Here is a 25409-nt window from a genome sequence, read left to right as displayed (position 1 = left end):
TTAGCGTGCTGATCTTAAAGGTGCATTGAAAATTTTGATACTCTGACTGATGCTTCTTTTGTTGTGGAGTAACTCATGCAGCCAGCTATGGCTCTAGGATTTGGTGTTACATGTTATTTATGTAGTTTATTGTAAAATTTCGGTCACAGCCCTTGTGATCACTGTAACATTGCAATTATGGCTTTATTTTTTGGTGATTTCGAAAACGTTTTTTGGTTTGGACATGTTTGTTTTGTTGTAGTACGGAGTTAGACTGATGGCCTTAATCGAAGTTTTCTTGTGGTTGTTGTTGTTGTTTGACTTGCATCCCACTGGGATTTTTGCACACAGCGTTGGTGTACAGTGCTTTTTTCAGGAATATTTTGCTGTTTTTTCATGGATATTCTGTTTGTACAGTCACATAGTCACTTTAAGATGTTTTTTTCTTGTTCGTGTTTTTGTTGATTTGTTTGTTGTGGTTGTACCCGATTCAAGAGCCGAATGGCTCACAGGGCTATACCAAAATAAATAAACTGAAACTGAAAACAGTCTCGACCATTGGCCATCACCATCTCTTTGGCTTGCATTCCATTGCCAGTCTCAACCATCCACCATCACCATCCTTCCGCCAATCTCACTGGTTTAAGTCAATATGATGGCTCTGAATTGCAAACTTGTCCTGCTTCATGTGTTCCTCTTTCTACCTCGGCACAATCCCACGCATGCACTGCTTCACACGTCGAAATGTTTAGCTTTCCATTCTCTTTCTCATTGTCCATATATCTGATCCATAGATCGTAGGCTGGCCATGCGCACCGATTGAAAGCCCTATTCATACATATTGGCACGCTACATAATATTTCAATTCAGTAGATTTTTTATAGAGAGATAGAGAAAATGTTGATCACATTTTGTTTGAATCGTGCAGGTAGACAGCTTGGAGCTGATGAATTCATGCCAGTGCTGACGTACGTGCTGGTGAGATGCGACATTGCCACACTGAAGCAAGATATGGACTACATGACGGAGCTCATGGAGCCATGCATGATACATGGAGAAGGTCTGAGATACACAATTCGCCTTGAGTTGAACCTTCCGCATAACAGCAGTGCACAATAAATGTGGTTCACTGTTTTACGCTGTCCAGGTATCACTCGATTTACGAACGCTCCGTTTACGAAATGTTCGCATTCACCCAAATTGACAAATTATGGGGAACTTTTCGATGAACGAAATCGAATTTTCCGCGCTCGCGAAATTTCACTACGGGCCACGCGCCGCAGGATCATAAAACAAGAAGCCGCTTGGGAGGCTGCGTCGTCATGCATCTGCGACATTGTCAAAGTGTCCCTGCAGTGCAACAGGAAGGCCTCCACGGCGCCTTTCCAGTCATTCCAATATGCAGATCTTTTGGTGGCTTCCTTGAAAAGGTTAATTCTTTTTGGGCAGCAGCCCAGGGCCTTGGATGTTTGAGAAGCCCCGCCCAAAACAAAGAGAGTATGTGTGAATATACCGCATTATGATGGTGGACACGCATAGACCATCTCAACTATGAGAAATGCTATGGGTAATTTGGTGATTGAAGCCATAGCGTCACTGTGCGTATTACTACGAGTTATGTGCCAAAATGAAAGTTTTTTTTTAATTCGTTTTAACTATGAATTAGATTTAGTCTTAATTTGAAGCTTTCGTGACTGCAGGAATCCATACTCTTTGGTTCTTTCGGAAAAGTGACGTAAGCAAAAAATATATATTATTTTAGAAATTTTCTTTTTAAAAAAATATTCTTTTATTCTTTTCTTTTTCTACCTACGTGACTTTACCGAAAGAACCATAGAGTAATTAGACCTAGCTTTGCGATTCGTATTTCACATTTTAAAAAAATAACTGAATAACAATGGTAGATAACAATGTAGTATTTGGCAGCAGGCGTGGGTAATCGTGGTGGTAAAACAATTGAAGGAACTGAATTTCCAAATAAGGGCTCGCAAAACTATCAACAGCCTTGGGCCCCCATTAAACTGAATCTGGCGCTGGTAATGTGCCTCCGTTTTGCGTTAATGGGTTTCTTCCACTGAAATAATTGGAATGCAAATAATGAAAGCAATGTGTTTACACTTCATTTGCTTGAGAACATTCTGTGTGCTGTATAGCAGAGTTATTCGAACCTTAACGGTTAGCAACGTCGCCACAAAGACAACCACCGCATCGCGCGCTTTCAGATGTGCCACTGGGGCCGTCTGGAACGCACTTCCTTCCGATATTAGGAAGTCATTGGAGCTGTACACTTTTAAATCGTCTCGATTGAAAATTATTTTTTTTAGAACTGTTTCTCGTGCTCACTTTGTTGGCTTTCCCCCGCACCTCCGATTAGCACGCTTGGCTACGTACGGTGTGAAGGAAATTCAATGTACATACATTGTGATACTGTACGTGCTTGTACTTTATTTTTTTCAGTGCCATTTCACCTGGATAATTCCACGAGATGGAACGTCTCGGTCATAATGGTTGTAAAGGGTATCACTGACATGTACATAGCAAACATGTAATGACGCGTGTACTGACATTTTCATCTCTCTAACCCACAGTATGTGTGTACACGATAAACACCACACCCAGTCGAGCACGTACATGAATAAATACATGCAGAAACACATTGGATGCTTCACAGTAGATGCTGGTTAAAGTTGCATTTTGCAAGAACTTATATGAATCAGAATATATATTCATACTGGAAGAATCCGATGCGCTATGAAGCTCTTTTTCACAGATTGCCCGGTAGTTTCACAGATGTCCAGTAGACAATGGATAATTTACAATGTTCTATGAAGGTGGAGAAGTTACAAATTCAGAGAGCACCCACGCCCCCTAAAACTAAATCCACACCTGCCCTGGTCCGCCCCCCTAACCTTCCTTGACTCTCCAAAACAGGGCAGTACTACCTGATCAGCATCCAGGGGGTTCTCTACCTGCTGCAGCACGTGGAGACGGAACGCTGCAGCAAGCTCTTCCGCTCGGGCTCGCTGGGACAGTGGCAGCACCGCGTGTCCGTGCGCTCCAAGGCCTCCCTACGCCACGACCGCCACTCGCAGGTGAGCGTGTGACAGCTGACCCGGTTTTCCCAAGGTCATGGGCAACATGGTGGCAAGATGTTAACTACCTCGCTTGGAGCAACAGGAGATTGTGGGTTCGATCCCCACGCTGACACCTGTATATTTGGAGTTTGCATGTTATCTCCGTGGTCGCGTGGAATCTTTCTCCGTTTTTTTCTCTCCGCATTTAGAAACACGCGTTTAGAGTATTTGGCTGCTATAAATTTACATATGATACGCCACTTCGTTGAGCTATCATTTTTGGCCAGGTCGCTTTTGAAAAAGAGCTTTACAGCTCAGTGAGCCTTACCTGGTTCAGTAAAATATAGTTTAGCTTTCCTCTTCTATGCTGGCCAGACATTTTTTTGTCCTTCCCAAACACCTCCGATTATCACAGTTGTCTACGTACGGTGCGAAAGAAGAAGTTCAACATACATACAGACATCTCGGAAGAGGTGGAAGTGCTCACACTTTACCCAAGAAACACGCCATCCGTGAATAGGCTGACCGTGGAACCCACGTACGCAGCTGGGTGGGTAGAAGTGGTGGGGAGTTGATTGAGGAAACATGCTGCACCAAAATATCGAACTGGCGAGCATTCGATTGCAAGTTCAGCGCGCTGCTAACCATGACACCATGACAGTAGCAGCCAGCAAGGACTTAAATGAGGCATTAAAACATATTTTCCATGTTTCAGACTGCAGAACTTGATCGGGACATCCAAAGATGGTGTCTGGCTCCCTAGTTGCACGTGTGCACGTGTGTGTGTAGAGATTTGCCTCTGGGATTGTGAAACATGACAGCGTGCCATGTTTTACTCTGGGAAATTGCCAGAGTGGACTTCATTTAATGTTTCTAGGGACCTTGTTATAAGCCATGTTCCTTGTCCGGAATTATTATTTTTCGCAATGTGGGTGTTTAAAAACACCGACAATGATGCGCAGCGTTGTAATGCTTCGATTGTTAATGCAGAAAATATGTGTCTTGTTTATTTAAAGTCACGTGCTAAATTGTTTACGCATGTTTTCTTCTTCAAATTATTGTAGAATAACATAACGTAGCTTCGAGCTATGCGCCTATACATCTAGTTCCACCATCAGCAGCCATGGTCAATCCACTGCTGGTTGAAGGCCTCCCCCAACCGCTGCAATCTCGAGATCCTGCAAGATAATCAACCTGTCACTTGCTCAACAGCGATTTCATCGTTCCATCTCCGCGGTGGATGTTATATTCAGACACGTGTCATTCCTTGCCCGCCACTCTGTCATTATCCTTGACCATTATACCTTTTTTTTTGTTGCGACAATGTCCTGCCCACACCTAATTACTTTTATATTCTTGGTTCTTTCGGTAAAGTCACGTAGAAGGGAAACAATAAAATAATAAAAATGTAAAACAATAAAATTCTCGTGACTTTTCGACTGCAACACAAGCAATCACCATCAGGTGTGAAACCACAGCAAGAAATTTTTTAAAAAGTGGCGGGTTTTTTTAACGTTAGCACCACGGAGAGCGATGTGGCAGTTATTCAGATGGACGAGTTCATCTATGTTCGGAAAAGAGGAGGGGGAGACGAAAATAATGGATGCGGTCTGAACAATCAATTGAGACCCGAAATGTTTATAAAATCCTTCCAGTGATTGCTAAGCCACATTCCATCTTCTCGGTTGAAATTGTCTCTGTGTTTGTATATGTGGATAGCCTCATGAACGAATCTCTCATGGTAGCCAGATGGCTTGCAAAGAACCTCTATCTTGGATAAGTCAATGTCATGTGAGCCTACTGAATTATAACAGTGATCTGTCACGGCCGGGGTGTTGGTCCTACCGTGTTTTAGGTCTGCTTTGTGTTCACGAATGCGGTCCGAGACATGTCGTTTGGTTTCTCCAATGTAACTAATACCACAGAGGCAACTTAGTTTGTAGACGCCAGGGTACTGTATGTCCGGAATCACATCTTTTACAGACGGAACCAGATCACGGATTTTATGTAATGTGTTGAATAGGACCTGGATCTTGTGTTTATTCAAGATTTTGGAGATCTTTTTTGTGATCCCCGCAATGTAGGGTAAAGTGATGGTTTTGAAAGGCACCTCAAGAGGGTCCTTCTTCATGGTTGGAGTGATAGTTTTGCGGATTGTGTAGTCGGAGTAACCTTTAGCGTTAAGAGCTTGGTGTACGTGCTTGAGTTCACTGGCTATATGTTCCTGGTCGGATATGCATTGGGCTCTATGGTGCAGAGTCTTGATGAGGGAATTCTTCTGGGATGGATGGTGGTGGGAATCCAGTTTCAGGTAAGCATCCGTATGGATAGCTTTCCTGTAGACAGAGTGGCTCATTGAACCATCAGGTCTCTTTTTTATTAGGACATCCAACAAAGGTAGCTTGCCATCTTTTTCGACTTCCATGGTAAATCTGATGGCTGGGTTTATGGAATTGATGTGGTCGAGGAATTGGTCTAGAGCAGGCCGGCCATGTGGCCAGATGACAAAAGTGTCATCCACGTACCTCTTCCATGAGGTTGGGCGCAGAGTAGCAGTCTGGATGGCGTCAGTCTCAAATTTCTCCCTGAAAATGTTGGCTACAACCGGAGATAAGGGGGAGCCCATTGGGGTGCCCTCAGTTTGTTTGTAGAAAGTTCCATTCCAAGTGAAGTATGTATTGGTTAAGCAGTGTCTCACCAGGGGGGGGTACCTCAGTGTTTATTCCTTGATGAACCAAGTCTTCAATGATTGCGATGGTGTCAGGTACAGGAACTTTGGTGAATAAGGAAACTACATCAAAACTGACAAGCAGGTCGTCTGGGGACAGGAAAATACCCGTGATTGTCGATGCCAGGTGAGTAGAATTTTGTACCACAGAGGTGGTTTTTCCATTGAAAGGCCGCAGGATTTCAGACAGAAAACGAGCCAGTTTGTAGGTGGAGGAGTTGATACGTCGTGCTAATTTTATTTTTTAATATTTTTATTATTTTATTGTTTCCCTTCTACGTGACTTTACCGAAAGAACCAAGAATATGAATCCCAGCAGTCGCCAAAGCTTTAAATCAAAATTTAACCTTTGTTGGATGTCCTAATAAAAAAGAGACCTGATGGTTCAATGAGCCACTCTGTCTACAGGAAAGCTACCCATACGGATGCTTACTTGAAACCGGATTCCCACCACCATCCACCCCAGAAGAATTCCCTCATCAAGACTCTGCACCATAGAGCCCAATGCATATCCGACCAGGAACACATAGCCAGTGAACTCAAGCACGTACACCAAGCTCTTAAGGCTAATGGTTACTCCAACTACACAATCCGCAAAGCTATCACTCCATGAAGAAGGACCCTCTTGAGGAGCCTTTCAAAACCATCACTTTACCCTAAATTGCGGGGATCACAAAAAAGATCTCCAAAATCTTGAATAAACACAAGATCCAGGTCCAATTCAACACATTACATAAAATCCGTGATCTATTTCCGTCTGTAAAAGATGTGATTCCGGACATACAGTACCCTGGCGTCTACAAACTAAGTTGCCTCTGTGGTAGTAGTTACATTGGAGAAACCAAATGACATGTCTCAGACCGCATTCGTAAACACAAAGCAGACCTAAAACATGGTAGGACCAACACCCCGGCCGTGGCAGATCACTGTTATAATTCAGTAGGCTCACATGACATTGACTTCTCCAAGACAGAGGTTCTTTGTAAGCCACCTGGCTACCATGAGAGATTCGTTCATGAGGCTATCCACATATACAAACACAGAGACAATTTCAAGATGGATTCTGGCTTAGCACTCATTGGAAGGATTTGAGAAACCATTTCGGGTCTTAATTGATTGTTCACACTTACGGTGGCTTTCAGACCGCATCCATTATTTTCGTCTCCCCCCTCCTCTTTTCCGAACATAGATGGACTCGTCCATCTGAATAACTGCCAAATCCCTCTCCGTGGTGCTAACGTAAAAAAAAAACGCCACTTTTTTCAAATTTTCTTGCTGTGGTTTTCACACCTGATGACGATTGCTTGTGTTGCAGTTTAAACGTCGTGAGAATTTTATTTTTTATATTTTTATTATTTTATTGTTTCCCTTCTATGTGACTTTACCGAAAGAACCAAGAATATGAATCCCTGCAGTCACGAAAGCTTTAAATTAAAATCTACTTACTTTTCTCATAAATACTTGTGCCTGTGCGCATGTATTCGTACTACTTCCTTTACTTGGGATGCTTTATGGTCATTCCTAGATGCAGTTTATTTACATTCATGCAATTGACTCTTCTCTTGTTCAGTTGTAATTCATCTCACTCCCGCATGCATGCATCACATTCATAGGGAATCGCCGATGACATTAATACATAAAACGTCACAGTGGACGTTAAACAGCCCCAAACCTAATTTGGAACTCGTAGGTTATTGTGTGCCGGCATCATGGTCCAAATGTTTTTTTTTTATTCGAAAATGGTACCTGTATGTTTCTTAATTGGGATTACACATAGCAATCATGGACCCTCCCCCCAATAGCAGACTACTGCCCACTTGCGGGCCAGTTAGGAGTCAGTCACCTTGTACCCCACAGGGACAATTGCCACTGAGGGCGCCCTTCGGATGTTTGAGATGAGATGTGATGTATGGCGCTTTGAGTTTAGGCATTTATCAGTGCAAAAGATTATCTATAGTCGCATTATAATTTTGCCGTGGCTGAACTTTCCAGGTAATGCGATTAACACTCACTCTCTCTTTCTCTCTCTCTCACACACGCACACACAATCGCTCGTTTTCCCTCCTCTAATCGCTCGCCCAGAAATCGAACAGCACCGTCAACTCTGAAGCGGACATCCCACAGTCGCTGCGTCTGGTGGCCATGGAGGAGATCAACAGCATCTGCTCCGAGCATTTCAGCGGTGCCTCTCCCGGGAAGGATGACGCCTTGGCTGCATCCGCGGAGGGGCGCAGCCAATCGTCGGCCAGCTCAAGCAGCTCCATCGACATCTGCGCCTAGAGGTCATGCATTTAGTACGAACGCATGGAGGGGGGAGGGGGGGGGCTAACCCAAATGCGTACGCTTGCGTATGGGGGGGGGGTCTACTGACAATGTACGCACAGGAAACGGGTGTGGGGGGGGGGGGTGAAGCCTCGATAATAATTTGTCTACATCGTCCTTCAAATGAGTTAGATAGTCCGGCGGTGGACTATCTGTTTGCTTCAACGCGTTAATATTATTCATCCTTGATCGCTTCTGCGTGGATAAAATATGGGCCGTTCTATAGGATTCTGGGGGGGTGGGGGGGGAGTGCGTCAAGCGTACGTACGCAGGTGGGGGGGGTAAAAAGTCCGCGTGCGTACAGGGAGGGGGGGGGAGGGGTCAAGTTTTGACAGATTTTTGCGTGCCTACTAAATGGATGTGGCAACTGGACATTGCTCTCGACAAATTAAGCCATGGGGAGGGGACCCGCAAACTCTGAAGCTTCGTGGACATTTCATCATCGGCTGTAACATAACAGAAGCGATACACAGTAACTCATGTGATGGCACTGCGACGCATTCATCGATAAGCACTTCCTTTACCGATTTAGAATTATCCTGAAATACAAAAATATGTTTAGTCGCTAAGGGCGAAGGGCAAAGCTCAGTTGATTTCAGCCCCAATATGAATGAGCATTGAAGCTGAAACTATCTTCAATCAAGCCACGTGTTTGACCACGTGTTGCTGGGTTACAGTCTAATTTTTTACTTTTTAAATGTGGATACATTTTATGCAAACTAATCTTGTAACTTCCAATTTTAATTTGGAGGTATTTCCTGTTTTTAACATTTTCATTTCGCAAGGAAACCTTTCTGCTTAAAAAAAAGCGAAATATCCTAAGATATCTAGAATTGAAGCTTTCGTAACTGCAGGAATTACTATACTCCATGCACGGTTACCCTTCCCTTCCCCCACCTCTACAGCCTATATAAGTCCCTGTACGTTATCCCTCCGGGCGTCTTTCTGTGTGTGCCTCTCCATGTGTGTATGTCTCTTGGTGTGGTGTTGCTCGTTGTGTCCCTCTGTATTGCCCAAAACACCTTTCCCTGTGTGTCTTCTCTGTGTATGTATCTTTTGAAACACGTGGTCAACCAGGTTTAGTGTCTAACTGTGTTGTTGGCCGACTGGGTTTGCATCGCATTATATTTCTAAGGTTTGCTGAGCCCGCGTCTCCCATCTTCTTGCTGTATTTGCCTCCGTGCAGTTTGCCGTTATCTGTGTGCTCTGTGTGTGATGTCCCTCTCTGTATGTTCCGTCGCTGTGCGGTTGACGCCGTTTTCACCTAAGGACGAGCGCTTGTGTTGCGTTCGAAACGTCGTGATTTATTTTTTAATTTAATTTTATTTCTACATACGTGACTTTACCGAAAGAACCAATGAGTATCCTAAGATAATAATGACGAACAGCTTGAAATTGAAAAGTACGTCTACTTTTATGTCTTTTGTAAATACGATTAAAAACATAATTTAATAAATGGTATTTAGAAAACGTATTTTTTTCGTGTGGAACGCCTTATTTACTTTTGTATAGTGGATTTTAATAGTATTTATACACTCTATTACAAATATATTCAAGTTTTGTTTTTCAGCCTCTCCCTATGACAAAAATATTTCACAACATTTAAATCCCTGCATTACGTTCCCAGTGGCGCAATGATATAGGGGGTTCAATATCTCGGATCCTATTATCTGCAGGGTTATCCACGATTTTACTCCTCTTAACCACCAGGTAACAATGTGAGGACAACTCCGCCTGTAATAGTAACAGGGCTGTGGATAACAGGAGGCTTCACGAACCCTACAGCTGACATGGATAATATGAGTCGTGGGTAATAGGGCCACGGATTAGAAAATGATGAAATTGTATATCTCCCTAAGAGTATAACGTATAACTTGCAGGAATTGCTATGTAATCTAATAAAACAAAACCTTAAATCACCATGAAATGTTTAAAATCAGGGGCGGAGCCAGGATTTTCAGCCCGGGGTGACATTCAACAAATTTTGAATTTCAAGAATGATTGAATGAGAAATCGGCTATACCCCACGCCATCGGTTGGCGACACACTCTGACAATGCAGTTGCACGGAGTCCGCCAGACTGAGTGTCGCACACTTATACGCAGAATGTTTCAGATTTTCGATTTTTTTCGGGGGTGACAATTATCTACTCTGTCACCCCCCTGGCTCTGCCCCTGTTTAAAATGTATGTCAAAGTATACCAAGTAATAGCTAATCAATAAAAAAAACGCAATATAGTATACCCATTGGCACAATAAAGTAAAAGTAAATATAGTGAATGTGTATATATGAAGAGGTAAATGTACAGCCCTGCAATTGCTTGTTCCTGCCTCTGCTGATGCAAGGGCCTCCACTAGCGGTAGCTCTAGAGAGCCCCTTGAAGAGCGTACTTGGTCTCCTCTTCTATGCTGGGCAGACTCCCACGTGATCCGCTGATCGATTGTGATACGCTGGATGGACAGGGGATGGGGTGGGATTTAAATAACTATCACCATTGTTTCAAGCCCCCTGCCGGGAGGTGGAGAGTTTAAACTGGCCGACTGGATTTCAAGCTCAGTGTACTGCACTCACCAATGATGGCAGCATCCTGGGTAATTGTGTATCATCATCATAAGGGTGGACGAAAGTCAACACATTCATCAATAACACTGCATGATTTTTTAAAAATATAATTGCCAACATTTTTGGGCACTGTCCCTCATTGTGTAATTACAGCAGAGCTTACATGCGGTGTGAGTGGACTAGTGGCCACGGGAGGTAATGACGGGGGAGTCAGCCTGCAGTGCGAATACACTAGTGGCCACGGGAGGTAATGACAGGGGGTATCATTTGTGAGTGCGAAGGGACTGGAGGCTCCGAGAATGATCGAGAAGGGGAGCATGGTCAGGTGACGGAAGAGGACGGTGGAGTCTGCCGGTGGAGCGAGCGTCCAGAGTCGGCGAGAATGATCGAGAAGGGGGGCGTGGCCTCGTGTCGGTATATAAGGGGGGGATGTGCTGGAGACTCGGGGCTGTTGCAGTGGGGGTCTCCGCCTGATGTCAAGTGAAGGTGTCTTCAATAAAGTGCCATCTCAAGAGAAGTGTGTCAAGTCGTCATTACAATTGCACAAGCGCTATATTGTTGAAGGTTTTGTTTTATTAATTGTGCCTGTGCACCACTGCCAATAGCAGCATCGCCAAACGTTGGTTCATAATTACAGCACTTGCATCATCGGCTGTTCTCAAGATAATGAATATCTCCTTAAGATAAAGCCCCCCCCCCCCAATCCCCACCTCTGCAATACCTTTGCTCGCACCGCCAGGTAAGCGAGCACAAACGTCAGGAGTGGGAAAACACGTGGCCCTCTCGCCCACAATTCGTCTGTGGCTTCTCTTTAACACAGTAGCTGTTGCAACATTTCAAGTATATTACGTAATACATCAGCGCATTTTTTACAGTATATGGGCCATCCCCTCCCTGTACGCACGTGGACTTTTTACACCCCCCCCCCACCTACGTACTTAAAGCCTGACGCATTCCCCCTCCCCCCGAATCCTATAGAACGGCCCATATTTAATCCACGCAGAAACGATCAAGGATTAATAATATTAACGTGTTTAAGCAAACAGATAGTCCACCGCCGGACTATCTAACTCATTTCAAGGCCGATGTAGACAAATTATTATCGAGGCTTCACCTCCCCCCCATTTCCTATGCGTACATTGTCAATAGACCGCCCCCCCCATACACAAGCTTACGCATTTGGGTTACCCCCCCCCCTCCCCCCTCCATGCGTACGTACTGAATTAATGGCCCCATACTTGTTTGCGGCAGGCAACGGTGTACAATAATACATCGTACGTGCGATTTTTCTCTCTCTCTCTCTCTCCTGGCTGCTTGACACGCGTCTTAAACAAGCGATGCCGCCGTGAACTGACGATTCGTTGTTTCCCCTCCTTCCAACACCACCGGTCCCCTTTGCATCATCATCATCGGCTGTTCTCAAGGCAGTCATCTGTGTGACTCCCACCGAACGGTAACCGATGCGAACTTTTACAAAAGGACTTTGCTAAAAAAAAAATTTCACCCTACAATGATGCGTACAACGCTGCTGTCAAGCAAGCTCTAAGCAGCCTGGGAAACTTACTGCCCGCCCCCCCCCCCATGCTTATACTGGATGACCTTGGAGGTGCAGCGCACCCGAAACAGCTGACGTGGCCCAAACCCAACCTTTGATCAATCGAGGGTCACTTTTTCCGATGGCGTAGCCAATGTCTGGTGTACACGCCGCGTGTGGACTTAGCCGGGGTCGCGATTAGGGGACGGGGGTGGGTTGGTTGAAAGACTTGTCTCCCTGGAAGTTGGCCGCGACCATGCATGGTGCACATAGTCAAACTAAAGCCGGATCAAGGTCATTGGCTCGGGGTGCTGGCATTTACAAGAAAATATCAAGATAACCCCAATCCCCCTATTGACCGCCACCACTGGAAGAGTTGTACACCATCAGCACTGAACATCAGAACCCTCGCGTTCTGTCGCCAAAGCACATATAAACGAGGCAAGTGTTCTTTTGCGACAGGACCATTTGTTAATTCCGTAGGCAACACGTTTTCGGTTGTTGTTGGGGAGCGAGTCGCGTCTCTCTCTCTCTCTCTCGGTCACAGAGTTGGTGGCATCCTTAATTTTTTTTAAACTTTTTTTTCCTCCAAGCGCACTTAACTTATTGATTCGATTGATGCAACCGAGAGGGAGGGAACACAACTTCAGGAGCCGTAGCTTTAGCAGGACGCGAGAAGCCATTCATTTCATCTGACGCAGTGTTCACAATTTAGCAAACGGCACGATAATTCCCCCCATCGGTAACAAAATAACCATGGCTGAGGGTGAGTACATGTCACACCATACGGAGCAATTTGCGTGTATCTCGTTGTGTATATTGAATTGACTTAATTGTATATACTGCATACGATGTGTTTGTTTTCAGTGTAAATATACACTCATTTTAAACATAAGAGAGGTATACAACTTAACTGCAACGATTGTTATGATGATCACGATAATTTTGGGTACAAAACTGAATCATACTTTAAATGTTTGTCTGAACGTCCTTCTTGAGTTATCATTAACGCATGGCCAAATATGAGTGGGGCATCTTTGTAACACGGTACACTTTTAACATTCGTATGCAGTACAATCGTACATCGTAATGCATCTACACAGTCCGTGTAAAATGTCATAGAAAATGCACAGAGGAGGAGGCGGTGGAAACTACTTTTGAGAATGAGGACTCAAATCACCGGCTCACGTTTATAAAATTCCTTTATCGGGTGAACAGTTTTAATCAGTATGCAACTATGAATGTTTCACCCACGACGTAGCACGCACACACATACACATGTGCGTTTTGTCAATCCACTGCTGGATGAAGGCCTCCCCACGCCATGCGGGTCACGGAGGTTATTTGACCATACTTCACCGCGCTGGTCAGTCCGTGATGGTGAAGGCATATAGCATTGAATATACAGTGTTAGGGTTAGCATTGAATATACAGTGTATAATATACATTGCGTATTCAATGCTATTTGTAAAGGGAGACGTCTAAGCTGTAGATGAGAGCTAAGGTTCTTCTAGAAACTCAGAGCAGCAACGCAGAATTTTTTTCTTACCAAAACAGTTTTTGCAAATTTAGTCGGAACAAGGGGGCACTTCTGAGGGCACAGGAGGGACTTAGAGGAACTGAGCGGACCTTTTGGTTAATTTGGTGGGTTTGTTTAAGAGAACCTTCAGGATGAAGACAGCCCAGTGATAGTCTCTCCGGATATCCAAAGGGGAAGGCGGCTATGAGTTGATGTACAGGTGACAATGATGAGTTCTATAAGGGGAAGTCAGGAGTAAAACGGAGGGGGAGTGGTTTCATAGAATGATTTGGTCCTTGAAAGTGCAATTATGGTCAAGTGCATTCCCAGTAAATTAACTTTCACACAAAACACCATAGCATTCAATTTGTTTCTGTACTTACGTTTATGAAATACAAGATAATTATCAGAGCATGTTTTGTTTGCATGTTCACCACAAGTACGTGTGGTTAATGTAGACTTTGATTCCTTACAAAAAGTATATATTTGGTGTTTGAACATCTTATTGTTTTATATTTTTATTATTTTATTGTTTCCCTTCTACGTGACTTTACCGAAAGAACCAATAATTTCTTAACACCTGTTTTATTTCCAGAAAGCGTAAACCCTAATCATTATTTGATACTGCCAAAAAGGTCCCTTGATATTGAATTAAATGCATTGGGTTGATGGTCACGCACTGAACCTTACTGTCAGTGGTAGGACGGGTGGGAGAGTACTGCCCTCTACTAGGTGAACCAAATGTCAATTGAAAGTATCTCAGAGGTAGCTCTGTGATAGCCACTTCTGTGGGCCATGTTAGTGCGGTGTATTGAAGTTACACTCCAAAGTGAAGCAAACGCTCTCGTACTGAGTTAGGCGAGTCACTGATATTGTGGACAGCCCGCGTTAATGTGAATTGATCTGTACATTTGGTTTGTGGGGAGCGGCATTGCAACGGTTAGCACACTGCTCTACGAAACCCGGCGATCAGAGTTCGATTCCCGCTCACGACCAACACCATTGACGATTATATGAACTGGGCCTCCCCTAGACCGACTCAGCCTCAAATTAGTACCTGGTGCGATGTGTAAACATCGCCACTCGAGAGACAAAGAGGCGGCCGGGTGTGGTGTTGGCCACCCACCGCAACGTGTGCCATTCCGGCCTTTATAGGGTTTGCTACTCGCTAACAGCACTTGCCCCAACAGTCCGTTAAGGCCCTACGGGGGGAATCTTTGTCTTTGTCTCGGTTCGTCTGCGCGCGACAAGTTCGCAAGACGATGACGGAGTTCTGGAAGATTCACTCCAAGGGCGCGACGGTGGAGGAGATGATGCTGGACTCGAGCGCGAGCACGCTCTCGCAGTTCGAGAAGCCGGAGATCCTCTCGCTGCTGCCCAACATCGACGACGCCAAAGTGCTCGAACTGGGTGCTGGTATCGGGTGCGTGAACAACGAGAGCCGAGGGGTGGAGGGGCTCTGCTGATGCCTTGCAGTGGGCTCCAGAACAACGACAGTAATAGGGGGGTACGACTGCTGTCAAAGTCATCCTGACCTTCTAGAATTCACCTGATTTTTATTTATTTAATTTTATTCATCTTCTGTCCCCAATTTTAACCCAAAATTATTGTCGGTGTCACCAGATGTAGTGTCCATTCGGGTCTTTTGCAAGGGCTGTGCGAGCCTTGGCGATAGAGAGCGGCTCATGATGTCACAGAGCTACCTTCAGCAGTCTTCTTTTATGCTGACCTGGACAGCTGCACCCCACAACCCTTCATGTTAGAGAATGGCCCACGGAAGCAGATACCACAGAGTTGCATCTGAAATCCATACAAGTGGCACCTGGTCCACACGGTCGATGGGAAGTACTTTCCCACCTGCCCTGCCACAAAGAGTATTTTTTTTTAATTATCTGGAATTCATATTAATTAACTGAAGAACTATTACCAGCACAATTCATTGATTTCCGTGCAATAGTTTTGATTTATCATGTGACACAGTTGTTTTTGCTCTGATTTCTATTTGCTACATCGCTGCAAATGATTTGCTTTGCTTTTGTTCTTATGGTGACCCAGCTAACAATTGCAAATGAGACTATCCTGTTCTCTTGAGTTCTCACCTGGTTAAACTAAACTCGAAACTTAACATCCACTCCGAAATAGATGGCACGTATTATTTACGGTTAATACGCCCATAGTGGTAAGCAGGGTGGCCGCGGGGCTCGAAACCACAAACTGCATGTCCATCAGATTTGGTGCTGTTATCAAATATTGAACAATTGTCTCTTAACAGCCGCGCTAGAAATGCACAGCTCAGGCAAGTTTGTCGGTCAGGTGATGCAACGTGGTGAACGAGTACAAAAGGTTATCTGAGAAGTGTGTTCAGCTACAGATTAGCTACAGACACGGGAATTACACCCTTCGCTAGATGCGCCAAAAAAAAAGGAACGGTGGATTAAGTTGCTCTGTTATCGCCAAAGTGCAGGCTTTGCTCTAGGACAGTATGAGAACTCCAACTATGTGACACGAGACTTATTCGTTATACATTCACCGGCGTGCTGAAATCCCCTTACCACCTCGACTCCACATTAACACCTCCCCCAAGCTCTTTAACCTTTAACTTTCTGGCCCTCATGTCCACTAAAATTATTTGAAGTTGTTGAACAGAGAGGCACTCAGAGAGATTATGAAGCCAAAGGTCAAGCAATGCTACATTTCTGTGGAGCGGTGGCATAGCGGCTAAGGAACTGGATGATGATTCAAGTGATCTGGATTCAAATTCCGGATCCGGCACCGACCGGTGGCAATTGGCATCTGTCACGGGTTCTGTACCCCCTCTAGGTACGCATTTTATAAGTACTATACTTGGTACAGTGTGCAATCAAGGGCACTGAGAAGACAAGTGGCCATGTATGTTTCCAGCTGACCCAATAGCCCACTTGTGCACTGTGTGTGTCCCAAAAGGCACTTACTAACGCAATTTGCCACAACAGCTTATCTAGCTAGGATCTTTAAACTTTTGTGCGTGCGAGCAAGATATGTTTGGATGGTATTAATACATTCATGTGATGTTGAGCATATGTATGCGCACTTAATACCTAAAGGAACGCGTGTGAAATATTGCAAAGCAAAAAGTAAGTTGCACAGGAGCGCTCTCCATCCACGAATGAGAAATCGCGAAGTGTATTTAACCACAAGCGTCTGATGTTGTTCTACGTCTCTCTTCGTGTCCTAGTCGTTTCACTGGACACCTGGCCAAACAGGCGCGCCACGTGACAGCGGTGGACTTCATGCAGACATTTCTTGACAAAAACCGAGAACTGAACAGCGACCATGTGAACATAAAATTCCTGCAGGCTGATGTCACACAGCTCCAGTTCCCAGAAAACAGGTCCGAAATGGTTTATACAAATCACCGATGCTAACTTTGCACTTTTGAAAGCGCATGTCTTTAGAACTGCTTCGTTTTGTTGTCCTTTCCACCGCACCTCCGACTAGCGCGTATCGCCTACGTGCGGTGCGAAATAAGTTCAACATATATACATAAGTTTTAAGAGTACATTATATTGTTCGGTAGCCAGAATTTTTTTTTTGGGTAGAAGCAGAAAATAAATGATGATTTAAGACCGGAATTATTAAGTAAAAAAAGCGTCTTAATTTTTTAAAACATATCTTGCCTTCAAAAATGTTTTTTTTAATGACACTTTTGTGAATACAGAAGAAGGCAGCGGACGATATTACAGTAATTACAAACAACTACAACACACACGCATACGTCAATTGTAACGAATGACAGCAAACGAATGTCAAAACTTCCCTCCAACGCCCGATGATGGTTTGCGCAGAAGATTAATTTCTGGCACGGAGCATTTAATACATTCGAGAGGGCCTCTATTTCTGACTTGCGCAATACGTCTACGTATATACAGTACCCGTATCGCAAACGTCAATAATGTCGCCGATGGCAACGCACGTGCACATTTGTGTACATTTCCAGGACATTCTGTACAAACCACACATCACCGCGGGAGTTAACTTCCCAGTCACGGCCGGCCAGTAAAATATGCTTAGGACCAGGACGCATTACGAGACCGACGTAACAAACAAAAAAAATCGCAGCCAAAAGGACAATATACATTTTGGTTACGCGGCACCGTGCGTGTGGTTGTTTGCATAGCGGGGAGGGGAGGGGGTTGGTCAGAAGTCACGTTTAAAACCGCACGTACGGCTGGTAACAACGCGCCCTCGGTGGGACAAGTGTAAATGTGAAGGCCACGTGTCTTTTTTTTGTTTCCATTGGTACACAATTGCAACAGACAGTCGTAGATAATGGCCGAATTGGGTTTCTGGTGGATCAACATTTCAAACTGCTGACACGGCACGAGTGAGACTCCGTGACAAAAAGTCATTTGTTTTTAAATAACTTAAACAATATTTTTGTTTAAATATCAGATATACAATTGGCAGTTAGAAAGTTCTGAAAACATGATACGCAAAAGTACCAACAAATTTAATTTCAGGCTCCATATCTAATTATGTTATAAATTTAACAATTTGCCCGTTAACAACTCAGTTAATGAATTATGAACTTAATAATCTATATGAATCATCAAATGTTTTTTTAACTACATTTAAAAAAAGGAACGCCGGCAGTAGATGAAAAAAACATGTGCAAGTGGGCACACTTTATACATCGTCAAAATTCCCTGAGATCTTATACATGTACACATAAAAGCATAAGACTTAGAAGGCAATTGTTGAAAAAAGACGTGTATTGAATTTTAATCCTATTGAGTAAAAATGGTCTTTATCAAGGGGAAATTCTACAGCCAGTCCTTTGGCTTCGTGGACATTGGCTGTGAAGACCTCACCATCGTGATGCTTGTTCTTCACGCAGCTTCGATGTGATTTTCTCAAACTGGCTGTTCATGTACCTAACTGATGAGGAGTTGCTCCGGCTGGTGAACAGCATGCTGCGTTGGTTACGCCCTGGAGGTCATCTTTTCTTTCGCGAGTCCTGCTTCCACCAGTCTGGTATGGATGTTATTTAAAAAAATAAACTTATTTGTTTTATTTTACCTGGCGAGGCCCACTGAGCTATATAGCTCTTTTTCAGAAGCAACCTGGCCACAAATGATAACTCAACGAAGTGGCTTATCATGTGGAAATGCATCGCAGACAAATACTCTTTAACGTATGTTTCTAAATGTGGAGGGAAAAACCGGAGGACCTGGAGAAAAGTCCACGCAACCGTGGGGAGAGAGACACGCAAACTCAAAATACACAGCCGTAGGGTTGGGATCAAGTTCCACGATTTCCTGTATACCAGGCAAGGTAGTTAACATCTTGCCACCAGATGCATGATGGTAACCCACAAACAAGCTCGGAGGCTCCCAGGGACTCTCAGGTCACGACACGTGAAATACAAATTATCCATGTGGACCTGCTACCTGGCTTTATTTTGTAAATTGTTTGCCCGTATGCAGTTGACGTATGGATTTCTAATTTGTAACATGTTATTCTCTCCGTGTGTGTATGAAAATACAGTACATATGTCTGTTATGGAGATAGCGATAAGTTAATTTCTGAAGATTTTTTTATAAAGAAAAATATACCGTAAAAACATTAGTTCAATAAAATTAATTAGTTTTATATTGTAAAATATATTTGCGTGGTACATCTAGATATAAAAAATATGTAAGCTTAAACATGATCAATATTAAGACTCATGTTACTTAGAATGTTATTGATGCAAAATAAAGTTTAACATTTTCCGGGGTAAAGTTATTATGGAATATAACAAAAAATGTGAAAATCACAAAACTCAACGTAAGCCCAATTAGGGATACTATAGCTTCTAAATGTTTTTACATGGGAGTTATGTTTCAATACATAGGTAACCTCGTTTCATCGCCATGTCTAATGTGCTTATGTGTTCATACAATTGTCACTGAAGAATTCATAATTGTTATGGTTTGTGCCTGCAGGCGATTCAAAACGAACCTTCAATCCCACGATTTACAGAAAACCTGCTCAATACAATCACATCATGCAAGCTGGCTTCCAGCAGGCAAAAGGGAACGAAAAGAGCTTTGGCTTTGAGTTGGTTATTTCCAAATCTGTGCAGACATACATCAAGGTGAGTTGATTATGGCAGTAAATTTGTAATTTATCCAGTATACAATGAATAATTCGGAGAAATGCAGCACGATAAAATTGGATAACGATATGTTAAAAAAGACCTTGCCTTTTTGCTCAATGAAAAAAAGGTTACCAGAATTTTTTGGAAAAAAAACTTTGGAAATAATAGTAGCACGTAGAGTTTGGAAAGATCAACACGACCTGATGCATGCATGACAATGCTTGCTCACCCCCCCCACCCACCCACCCACCCTCCCACCCTCGTGCGCAGCTGAAGAAGAATCAGAACCAAGTGTGCTGGCTGCTGGAAAAGGTCTCACGGGAAAATGCGGGCCACCAGGGTTACGCCACCTTCCAGCAGTTCCTGGATGGGAAGCAGTATTCCCGCCAAGGCATCCTCCGCTACGAGAAGATCTTTGGTGAAGGCTACGTGAGCACTGGAGGACCTGATACCACCAAGGTGTGCATTTCAGACATTTCATACAATCTTCTTCTCCTTTAATGAGAAAGGAAAGTAATTGGCTACAATTGCATGTTTTATGTTATAAGCGATACCGCGACACTCGGGTTAGCGGAGTGGAGTCCGCTTGTTCAAGCATTCAATGACAAAAAAGCAGCCAAGTTTTTAAAACAATATTACAGTATTCAAGTTTGTGCTTTTTTGTTTCAGGAGTTTGTATCACTGTTGGATTTGCAAGTGGGACAGAAAGTGCTGGATGTTGGGTGTGGGATTGGAGGTGGTAACTTCTACATGGCCAAGGTACCTTGATTACACTTGTGGCTGTCTTCCTGTTTCTCTCTTGATCATATTGTTTGTACTATTATTATTTATTCTGCTTGTTTGCCCAGGTAAGCCTCACTGTGTCCCATGCCTCTTTTTCAGACGGATCTGGCAGTATTGATTTGCCATTTGTGTTGCGTGAACTTTATTTTTAAAAAAAGTTCCATAATTTTTTTTTGCAAACCCTTACACAAACATTGAATCATTATTACATACTGTGCTCTTGCTTTTATTGATATTTACATATACTTTCATTCACATATACTATCTAAACATTCACGAATTTTTCAATGAATATTTGGAGTAATGTGTTTTGCTCATTTTAAAACCAACACTAACCATCGCATCTCTTAATACAAGTGTCGTGAGTTCAACTGAGTCACAGACATACTCTTTGGAAGCAACACATTTATTAACACCAAGACACGGGGTAACTACCCCTTAACAGAATAACAACTTATGGTGGTGACCACCAGGCAAACTACGCTAATCACACCGTAACTAGCTACAACGGACCAGACCCTAGCTTGGGTCCCAGTCCACATGTTGGAGACTCTGTAGGCCGTAGAACGTTGATGAAGGTTTCTTCAGGATGAACAACAGTGCCGGTCCCTCTGGGGGACCCGGCTTATATCCTCTGTAGCGTGGCTGGCTCCGCCCCTGGCCACGACCACCTTCCAGAATCCTCGAGCAGGATCTCGACCCGGACCACGTGACCACCCCTAGCACCCACCTGGGGCCCTTTGTAGACTTAACCGGTCACGTGTCCTCTCGGGTCAAGAGGAGTGCCATGGCCCTTAGTAACCCCGTTCCTATGGCCGGCACTTCCACAGCCTATCCTGTAGGGGCTGACACTGCACGCCGAGCGTGGTGCCATCCAGCGCTATCGATCAGCTCTCACCAAGCCCCTCTAGGGTCGGTACTGCACCCACATCCTCGTGGTGTCCGCGATGTCGCTACACCGCACGCCGTGACTCTCTAGGGCCGGCATTAGCCAGTAACATCCCGCGATGTCACCACGCAAAGTTATAAAGGACTGACCACCTTCTGCCACAGGCCTTCAAGGTGGACGTGCTTGGGATGGACCTGTCCTCTAACATGGTAGAAATTGCCATGGAGAGAGCCACAGAAGACAGCACATTACTGGTACGCCACATTCATGACAATTCTGGCCAACACAGAATGGCTCATTGTACAACACAAGTTAATGGATTTGCATTTACTGTACTGAAAATTGTAAAATTATGACAGAAATGTGATTTCTTAAAATCAAAGCACTTAATTAAATGCAGCCTTTAAACTTTTGTGTAAACATTAACAGTGCTTGGTCTCACTAGGCCTGGAGTTGTATCTTTGTTGTCATCGTGTGCATTTAAATGCTCTTCACGTCTGCTTCTAGGTGCAGTTTGAAATCAGTGATGCGACCAAACGGGACTTTCCGGAGGAATCGTTTGACGTGGTGTATAGCCGTGACACCATCTTGCACATTGCAGACAAGTTTGCCCTCTTTAAAAGATTTTACGTAAGCGCACATTTTGAAAAATCCTCTTTCATGCTCTCTAATTCATAATTCTAATAAAAAAACATCGCTAAAAATATATTTCACTTTATATATATGGAATCCTTATTTTTACTTCTCAACGCAAAATGTATTGAAAAGATATTGTGAAGTCATATTATGTTGATCGTTTTTCTCCCCTTATACCAGAGGTGGTTGAAACCTGGGGGAAAGTTGCTGATCACTGACTACTGTTGTGGAGAAAAACCCTGGACATCTAAGTTTGAGGATTATGTCAAACAAAGGGGCTACATCCTGTACTCTGTGTCCAAATATGGCAAGGTAAGCAAAGAATCATATATCATAATTTCACAATGGGAAGGGTAAAATACAAGCTTGGCTGGACTTAAAATGTGCTCTTATCTCCTTCCACACCTTTGCTGACATGTGGGACCTTACATAAATTCAACTTCTGCATAAATATACGACAGCCAATTGCAACACCAGGCCATCTCCAAGCTTTGCATATCAAAACGAAATAACTAACGCTTTTGTGAAATGTCACCATCGTCTGAGATAAAAACGCGACTGTAAAACCTTCCCTAAAAGGAAAAAAAAACTGTATGGTGTTTCCTAGTTTTTGGAAGAAGCAGGTTTCCAGAATGTTCGAGCTGAAGACAGGACGGATCAATTCGTGGACATTCTTAACAAGGAGCTGGAACGGACCAAGAGCATTCAGGATGAGTTCATCAAGGTGAGACGCAGAAAAGGCCCACATTACAAACTTACACACATTTTTAGTTTCTCCTGCCGATACTCAGCCCGTTATCTGTCACAACCTGTGGGAATTCAAATCGGCAGCGCATGTAGCTTTTACATCACGATTGCAAAAAGTCCAATTTTACAAAATAGCGGAAAATGGGAGAATTTGTCCACGTTATGCCACATACTTGTGGAATACGGGAAGCAAATTAGCACAATATATGTCAAGCGGAAAGCCTGCGCATGCATGCGTTAAGACCTGAGAACATGCATAATATCACTAAAACGTAGATGTGTAACATTCACAATCAGTGTATTTAAGAACTGTGGTTCACTGCAAATTGCCTGTCACACAAGACATTGTTTACGATTAAGATTCAGTGTAAATGCCAAAGGCTCTAAAGCCGAAATAAAACAATGTATACGAGTGGCAGAATGAATTATTCAAGCTGTCCTGTCTGACTGTTATTTCTTAGTCGAATGATAACAATTAGGCATGTATCAGTCGATCAATTAAAATCGATTATTATGCTCACACATGCGTAAAAGCAAGTACATGTTTGACTTAAAGCTTCCGTGACTTGCAGGAATTCATACTCTTTGGGTCTTTCGTTAAAGTCACATAGATAGAAAAATAATAATTTAAAAAATCGCGACGTTTGGATCGCAACGCTACACCTGATGACGATTGCTTGTGTTGCGATCGAAACGTCGTGATATTTTTTTTTATTTTTTCCATCTACGTGGCTTTACCGAAAGACCCAAAGGGTAAGCAAGTACGTGTTTTAAACAAAGCACATGCAAATCATACTTGAGAAGAATGAAACAAACCAAAACAATGCAGAACACATGAAAGAGACGTATATATAAAAAAGAACAAATTAGAACCAAAAAAAATGCCCCCGAATTATAACAATTCGTGGAATAGGACGTGTGGGCTGTGGTGGTGGGCAGCTCGTTGAACAATATGCCTCGTAAGTGTTTTGAAAAGCAGTATAGGTTTAAGTGAAATTGCACACTTGCGGGTTTTTTTTTTTTACACAATACCGAATTCTACGTATAACACAACGCGTTGAACATTAGGAATTCTCTGAAGACGACTACTCGTACATCGTGGACGGCTGGAGCAAGAAGCTGGAGCGCTGCGAAGCGGGAGATCAGAAGTGGGGGTTGTTCTATGCGGAGAGACCCGTCAACGCCAGCAATGGTGTCTGAGACAACCAATATCTGAATGTTTTACTCGCACCGCAGTCATTCATACACACATGCGGTCAATGTATTTTTGCTTAACACGGCAAACATCACGACGTTTGAATCTGTGGAGTATGACCAGTGTGACGATGTTATCTGTCCAAATAAGCTCCAAGACAGCTGCTATATATTTAGAGCTATTCTATGTGCCTAGAATACATTCACAAATCACGTGAGAACTAGTACATATCTTAAACGTGTTAATAAAAAGCTCAATTTAGGAGCTCCAAATTTACACTCAATACTTAAGTGTAATATTTTGCCCATAAATCTTTCATTTAAATAATGATTATCTTAATACAATTAACTGAATTTAAAAGTACAGTGCAGATTTAGGAATTACAAATAAGTACGTGTTTTATGCGATTAAAAAACATGTAATTTCCCCTTCCCATTTAAACAATAAACCACTACATGACCAGTAATGTATGTTCATTATCATTTGCATTAGCAGAGCACAGCACCGAACAAATGTACTGCAATGTTATTTTCATGTTTTCTGTTTCACAAAACTATTATACATATACAATTTACGTGATGTTTATAAGACCAATGACAACCACTTGACATTACTGGAGACCGGGTACATGTGAAATGACGCACAAACGCTGCCAAACAAGTCTAATTTGTTAGTGGTGTCTCACTCCTATGTTTTACAAAGCGTAATAAAATACATTACAGCACTGCTACTTTTATATAGCGGCTGAATGGCGCTGTAATAATGTACTACTGTATGCTTTAGCAAAGAGTGGTTAGATAAGTTGCAAATCTAAAAACCCCTCTGTAGAATGTATTATGTAGATAAGCTATGGCAAAGCGGCAAAATCGGGACAGAAATATCAAAAAATTTTATGAAAGAGCTAAGGATGGCCAAATGCGCACATTAATGGCAACATTAATTTGTTTAAATAAGGCCACAAACGTACATGAAATTACCTTTATAATGCACCCCGTATGTACTGTATATAGCATGTAAATCTAACTGCAATGGAAACTGCTTTGTAGAACAGTGGGACGTGCACCTTGGGGAAAGGAAGTAGAGATGGGCAAAGGGTAAAAGGTCTCGAGTCTGGACATGAACAGGAAGTCAGTAGCACAGATGGCTGGAGGGAGGTCCAGACTAAGGGGGCAGTTGAGAACATATTGAATGTGAACTTAGAGAGAACGGCCTTTGTTGCTCTGTGGTCATCCTATTGTGCAATGATGCATATAGAGTAATCCCCACCATGGAAATGTGCAATTTCCAGCACTGTTTCAGGCCCACAAATAAAGATAACTC

The 25409-nt window shown here is 43.2% G+C and overlaps 2 protein-coding genes across 2 annotated transcripts; both read left to right on the top strand.

Moving 5' to 3' along the window:
• Positions 1-247: 247 nt before the first annotated feature.
• On the top strand, positions 248-8076 carry LOC142923247 (ras and Rab interactor 2-like). The gene is made up of 3 exons (XM_076064244.1): positions 248-1039; positions 2911-3071; positions 7864-8076. The coding sequence occupies exons 1-3, from the start codon at positions 877-879 to the stop codon at positions 8059-8061; spliced, it is 522 nt and encodes a 173-aa protein (XP_075920359.1). The 5' UTR covers positions 248-876; the 3' UTR covers positions 8062-8076.
• A 4486-nt stretch (positions 8077-12562) lies between these two features.
• Positions 12563-24819, top strand: LOC116939643 (uncharacterized). The gene is made up of 12 exons (XM_032948305.2): positions 12563-12965; positions 14970-15141; positions 16933-17088; positions 18595-18731; positions 19685-19836; positions 20110-20298; positions 20509-20598; positions 21676-21765; positions 22019-22141; positions 22328-22459; positions 22755-22871; positions 23963-24819. The coding sequence occupies exons 1-12, from the start codon at positions 12956-12958 to the stop codon at positions 24092-24094; spliced, it is 1500 nt and encodes a 499-aa protein (XP_032804196.1). The 5' UTR covers positions 12563-12955; the 3' UTR covers positions 24095-24819.
• Positions 24820-25409: the final 590 nt, after the last annotated feature.

The sequence above is a fragment of the Petromyzon marinus genome, chromosome 6 (assembly GCF_048934315.1).
Source record: "Petromyzon marinus isolate PM22_M1 ecotype Great Lakes invasive population chromosome 6, UKy_Petmar_22M1.pri1.0, whole genome shotgun sequence".
Lineage (NCBI taxonomy): Eukaryota > Metazoa > Chordata > Hyperoartia > Petromyzontiformes > Petromyzontidae > Petromyzon > Petromyzon marinus.
Note: the sequence above shows the minus strand (reverse complement) of the source record. Positions and strands in the feature narration are given on the sequence as shown.